General features: G+C 49.7%; 1 protein-coding gene across 1 annotated transcript; it reads left to right on the top strand.

Annotated features, from left to right (window-relative positions):
- The first annotated feature begins 4,951 nt into the window (after positions 1 to 4,951).
- Positions 4,952 to 6,162, top strand: LOC141084893 (free fatty acid receptor 2-like). The gene has a single exon (XM_073569847.1). It carries the CDS (start codon positions 4,952 to 4,954, stop codon positions 5,927 to 5,929), a length of 978 nt encoding a protein of 325 aa, XP_073425948.1. The 3' UTR covers positions 5,930 to 6,162.
- The last annotated feature ends 255 nt before the right edge of the window (positions 6,163 to 6,417 follow it).

Below are 6,417 nucleotides of genomic sequence, written 5' to 3' on the forward strand. Positions count from 1 at the left end.
AAAGCACCGTCCCTGGAGCCCGGAGGCGAGGAGACCCCCCCAGGATCACCCCGAGGACCACCCCGACCCCCAGCCGCGGCCCCCGCATAACTATGTTGGGGTCTTGCGGCCAGGGGGGCAGACGGGCCAGCCCTCCCACCACTTGTGCCAGCACCCTCATTCGTCCTCCCACTCACTCTCCCATTCACTCTTTTATTATTTGCATTCACTCCAGCACACTCACCCACATTCACAGTAGCACTCACTCCCTCATCCATGTCACTCATATCACCATTCACTTCAGCAAACATCTCCTCAAATATGTCCACTCCGCTTTCATACTCACTCTCACTCGCACAATTGGTGAACATAGCAACATTTTTTACATTTTTAACATTTCCCAAACCAGTGTAGTTCCTCTCTTTGCCTGCTGGGGGCCCTGAGCTCTCTTGCTGGGAGCTACTCCAGCTCCTGTCCAGGAGCGCCGCTGCCCCTTTAAATGCCTCAGTGCAGATGACATCATGCACTCTGCCCTGGCTGGGCCTAGGAGCAACAGCAGCTCCTGGTTTCAGCTCCATTTTTTTTTTTTTTGCTGAGTTTTGTTTACTCTGGGCAGGGACGGCCACTGGCACCGCTCCCTGCCCTGCACTTTTCTTCACCCCCGCCGCCGGCTTGCCAGGGAGCGCCAGAGTCCCCGCACCCTCAGATGAAGGTAGGTGGGCCGGGGACCCCGACAACTCCCCGCCAGCTTTTGGGGGCAGCACAGCATTACTTGGAAGGGTGGGTGGGACAGAGGGCAGCGGGCCCGCAGCGGCCACGCCCCCCCCGCCGGTCGCAGCCACCCCAGGCAGAGCCGCTGCCCCCTGCGAGGCCACGGCCCCCCCGGGTGACGCGAGCACAGCGGGCGGAGTCGCGACCGCTGAGGCCACGCCCCCCGCCAGTCACAGCCACCACGGGCAGAGCGGCGACCCCTTGCGAGGCCATGCCCCCCCCGAGCGACGCAGACGCAGCGGGTGGGATGACGGCCGAGGAGGACATGCCCCCCCCGCACGCCACAGCCTTTGCAGGCCGGGCAACACTCGGGGAGGCCACGCCCCCCTCACGGACCACCGCTGCCACCCCATGCCCACCACTTGAGACAGGCAAGGCCGGCCACTCCCCCTCGTCGCCCAGCGGCGGCGGAGCCCCCTGCACGGACCCCTTTTTGGGTCGACGTGCCGGAGACCCCGCTCTCACCACAGGCGCCGACATGGGAGCGACCAGCACTTTGCACCGCCTCAGCTGCTGCTTGATGTTCTGTTCGCCCTTCCTAGGCTTCTGGACCCCCACTAGCGATCCAGACTTAGTGGATCCGTACGTGGGGGGTCCAGAAGCCCCAGCACTCGCCGCCGGAGGTGCGGCCCTGGCTGTACCAACTTTACCTGGTGCCAGGCCAGCCTCCCCTGCCACCGAGGGCTGAGCCTGGACACCACCACCAACACCACAACCAGCACCGACCTCCATGTCGCTGCCCTGGTCTGAACTGTCACCAGATGCGACAGTCAGGTCACAACAGTCATCTCTCTCCCCGCTCCCTCGCTGCGGACCCACCACAGGGCCCGAGCCGGGGTGGGTAGCGGGTTCCACACAGCGGGACAGAGGGGCCCCGGGAAGAGGAGCAAAAACCAGTTGTTCCTCCACGCCTTCAGAGGCCTTACGCCTGCGCCTCCTGTTTCTCCTCTTCCCGGTTGCCTCATCCTCCGGGCAGACTTCATACCCAAACAACAGCGTGCCAAACCGTGCTGGGGATTCAGTCTGCCGTACTTGTTTAAGGATGAGGCAGCCCCCCTCAGAACTACTCCCGCTCCCTCCATCCTCCCCCTCGCTCCCGCTTTCCTCCGCGTTACTGGAGTCCAGCGGGAGGGCCACCTGCTCGGGGGCTATCCCGCTGCATGTTACCTGACTCACGCTGGTGTCCGCCAGGTCTTCAGGTGGAGGTGGCCCGGATGTGGTGTGGGCGCCATCTTGTTCTTCCTCCTCCTCGCTTTCCTCCACCTGGATGGGGACTCCTGACCCCCCAGGTGACCCACCGGCCATGGCCCTGAACCGGTCCTCGTTCTGCAGCTTTTCCTGGAAGGGGCCGCTGCCGGCCATGATGGAACTTCGCCTGTCCTCCAGGGCCCGAATCTCCCCTTTCAGCCGCTTGACCATGGCGGTGACCTCCGCTCTCTTTGAGGCAGGGAGCCTGTTTTTACTGATGACCCGGGCTCCCTCCAACTCCCCCCGGAGTCTCCTGAGCTGCTTGCCGGCCTCCTCGTACTCGGAGAGGTGGGCATGAATGCGGGAGGCGTAGGTGGTAGCTGGCTCTCCCGCAACCTTGGAGCCCCAGATGTTAAGGGGGGGCCCCGCCTCACCTCTGCCGGCTGCTGCACCTCCGGGGGAAGGGCCCGCCACAGCCTTCACTTCGGGGGTCCCGGACCCTGAAGCCTTGCGGCCCCCTGGGGTCCGCTTTTTCCCCATCCCTGGGACTTGCTGGCTGTGCCTTGGGCCTCCTTGTGGTGGATGAGGCCCCCCACCCCCAGCTGGCTTGCCGGAGGGTGGGAACCAGGGGCACAGCCCCGGCGCTCAGTCCCAGGGAGAGTCCTCTTTCCTGGGAAGGGGGCAGATGGAAAGTCCTTGCAGGAAAAAAAAACCTCCCTTCCCAGGAGCTTAGCAAAACCCCAGCCTGCAGAGGCTCAGCACAGACGCTCCTCCTCTTCTGGGGTGTGTCCAGAGCTGCACTCACTATTCTGCTGGTGCTGTCACTGTGTACATACATTACATTACTGATTGTGAGTTACATCCTGTATTATACCCCAGAGCTGCACTCACTATTCTGCTGGTTCACTCACTGTGTACATACATTACATTACTGAACCTGAGTTACATCCTGTATTATACTCCAGAACTGCACTCTCTATTCTGTTGGTGCAGTCACTGTGTGCATACATTACATTACTGATCCTGAGTTATATCCTGTATTATACCCCAGAGCTGCACTCACTATTCTGCTGGTGCAGTCACTGTGTACATACATTACATTACTGATTGTGAGTTACATCCTGTATTATACTCCAGAACTGCACTCACTATTCTGCTGGTGCAGTCACTGTGTACATACATTACATTACTGATCCTGAGTTATATCCTGTATTATACTCCAGAGCTGCACTCTCTATTCTGTTGGTGCAGTCACTGTGTACATACATTACATTACTGATCCTGAGTTACATCCTGTATTATACCCCAGAGCTGCACTCACTATTCTGCTGGTGCTGTCACTGTGTACATATATTACATTACTGATCCTGAGTTACATCCTGTATTATACTCCAGAACTGCACTCTCTATTCTTTTGGTGCAGTCACTGTGTGCATACATTACATTACTGATCCTGAGTTATATCCTGTATTATACCCCAGAGCTGCACTCACTATTCTGCTGGTGCAGTCACTGTGTACATACATTACATTACTGATTGTGAGTTACATCCTGTATTATACTCCAGAACTGCACTCACTATTCTGCTGGTGCAGTCACTGTGTACATACATTACATTACTGATCCTGAGTTATATCCTGTATTATACTCCAGAGCTGCACTCTCTATTCTGTTGGTGCAGTCACTGTGTACATACATTACATTACTGATCCTGAGTTACATCCTGTATTATACCCCAGAGCTGCACTCACTATTCTGCTGGTGCTGTCACTGTGTACATACATTACATTACTGATTGTGAGTTACATCCTGTATTATACCCTAGAGCTGCACTCACTATTCTGCTGGTGCTGTCACTGTGTACATACATTACATTACTGATTGTGAGTTACATCCTGTATTATACTCCAGAACTGCACTCACTATTCTGCTGGTGGAGTCATTGTGTACATATTATCTAACATCAAACTTGGCATCCTGGCATACAGACTTTGTGACTGGGTGACCATGTTAGTTTCTGTTGCATCTAACTTCATTTTTAGCGTTTTGTTATGAAGAGCAGCTCCAGAGAACAATTTTGACCTACAAGAAATGCTTTGAACATTGACTTCACTATTAAATTCCAATACTCCAAAAGTCCCTAAAGCCATATCAGGACACTCTCATTTTCAGTAATCATACAGGACTTTCACTAATGTTTTCTCTTATCTTGGCCAGTTATGTTTGCTTAGTTTGGATTTGTTGTGTAAGATATCAAGAAGCTTCCATGTAATGACTATAATTGATGTTCTCCTAGCAACAATCCCTAAGTGTCACCAATACCAGTCATATGTCTGTGCTTTAGTACCAGCTAACGCTCTCTCCGCACTGCATCAATGATTTTTTTTCCTCTTTTCACACAGCATAAAACTCTTGGTGGCTTATCATTTCATTGGCCTTATTTCAATACTTGAATTAAAGTCATGTTATAGAATCAGTTACCAATTTATAGCTTTATGGGCTGTTAGTTAAGGCCGGATTGTTACGGGAGCACTCTGAACTAAATGTTAGTGGAGATCAGCAATCTTTCTGGACCATTTCCCATCCATTTAAAGGACAAAAATAAGAGGTGGATTGGCGAGCATCCAGGTGTTTAATACTATAGTCACAGCTGCACATGATATTCAGAAGATCTGCTTTGTGGAGAGCAAGTCAGTCGTCTTCAGATCCCTTCTGTGACCAGGTTGTCCTCTCAAGAGCGGTGACATCATCCTTTCAAATGGGGAACGTTAACTCATTTGCGAGTATTTATACTTCTGATTTTGGCTGGAAAATCTGTTGTTTTCCAACGCTCAACATTCAGTCTCGATAGCCACGTTGTCTTCAGGTTTGACCGACCAGTAGAGCCAAAGTGTTTGCTGGTGGAAACTTGTGACAGAACTTGGACCTGTTGCCTATCTCTGTGCATTTATACATCAAGGAACCGCAAAGATGTCTTCATCCACATATTTCCTAACCAACAATGGATGCTAACATGATTCTGGATACTCTGTCTCTGGTGATTTATGTGATGACCATGTTTCTTGGATTGCCATCCAACTTACTGGTGTTTTACATTTTCTTCAAGAAGGCTCGAAGTAGGTTGACTCCAAATCTCATCTACATGATTAACTTGTGTGCTTCCGACCTGGTGTTCATCATGTTCTTACCCATAAAAATAATGGAGACTTTTCTTCACGGATGGACTCTTCCCGAAGTTCTGTGTCCTATCTTTAACTTCATACACTTCAGCACCATTTATGCCAGCGTTTGCTTCCTCAGCGCTGTGAGTGTTGGACGATATCTGAGTGCCGCTTTTCCCATCAAGTACAAAATTTATAAGAAGCCCAGGTACTCACTCCTTATTTGTATCTGTCTTTGGGCACTTGTATTTTTCCATGTGTCTTTTGTTTTCGTCTTGGAGACTTCTCAAAAAGGCTCTCTTGAAATGTTCCTCTCTCATACTGACGATGATAAAGTGGTTTGCTATGAAAATTTTACAGTCCAGCAATTGGCTTTGATCGTACCTGCAAGACTTGAGCTTTCCGTTGTCTTATTCTTCTTGCCTTTGGCCATAACTCTCTTTTGCTATACCCGTTGCATCCAAATCCTGATGAAAAGTTCCATGCATGTCAAGTATAAGAGGAGAGCCATAAGAGTGGCAGTGACCACTTTGATTGTTTTCATTGTCTGTTTTGCTCCTTACAATATTTCTCACATCGTTGGGTTTGTACAAAAAAAGAGTGTGACTTGGCGCAAGGTGGCTCTTCTACCGAGCACTTGCAATGCTTTTCTGGATCCTCTCATCTTCTACTTCTTGTCTACTTCTGTGGATAAGGGCTTTTACCAAGCTTGGAAGTCATTGCAGCAAAAATACAGCATGTCCAAGAGGAAACTTTCCTCTGTATTCATTAAAGAACATACAGACCAATCAAAAGCAAAAAGCATAAAAACAATATCTGCAACGGTATAAATACAATGCATTTATACTGCAAGGATGTTAGACTACAAGCCAAAGATGAAAAAGTTTACTCTGATGTGAGACAATAAGCCAAAAATAAAGAATTTTACTCCAATGATAGACGACAAGCCAAAAATGGAAAATTTTATGCCGATTTTAGACTACAAGCCAAAAAATGGAACATTTTTCTCCGATATTAGACAACAAGCCAAAAATGGAAAATTTTATGCCAAGAATGATATCTTCCTTTCTCTTAAGTGCAAATATTTTAATTCAAACATTTCGGTTAGGAAATAAATGTTTGGGATAAGTCCAGTTTACTGTCTGTAGCTATGGTACCAGGAATCTTAGGTTTGCCGAATCTTTTAAGCAAATCCATAGGTTTTGAGTACACATTGCTTATAATTCACATTTTTTCAAAAAAATTGAACTTGAACTTGAATTTTGTCATAAATTATTTGAGACGATTGTTCAGGAGAAGAGAGATCAGGGTTATATTT

This window comes from Dendrobates tinctorius, unplaced genomic scaffold (assembly GCF_039654945.1).
Source record: "Dendrobates tinctorius isolate UK_male_01 unplaced genomic scaffold, ASM3965494v1 ptg000028l, whole genome shotgun sequence".
Classification (NCBI taxonomy): domain Eukaryota; kingdom Metazoa; phylum Chordata; class Amphibia; order Anura; family Dendrobatidae; genus Dendrobates; species Dendrobates tinctorius.

Excerpts from the sequence above, each read along its gene's own strand:
- LOC141084893 (XM_073569847.1), top strand. The coding sequence starts at position 4,952 with ATGATTCTGGATACTCTGTCTCTGGTGATTTATGTGATGACCATGTTT.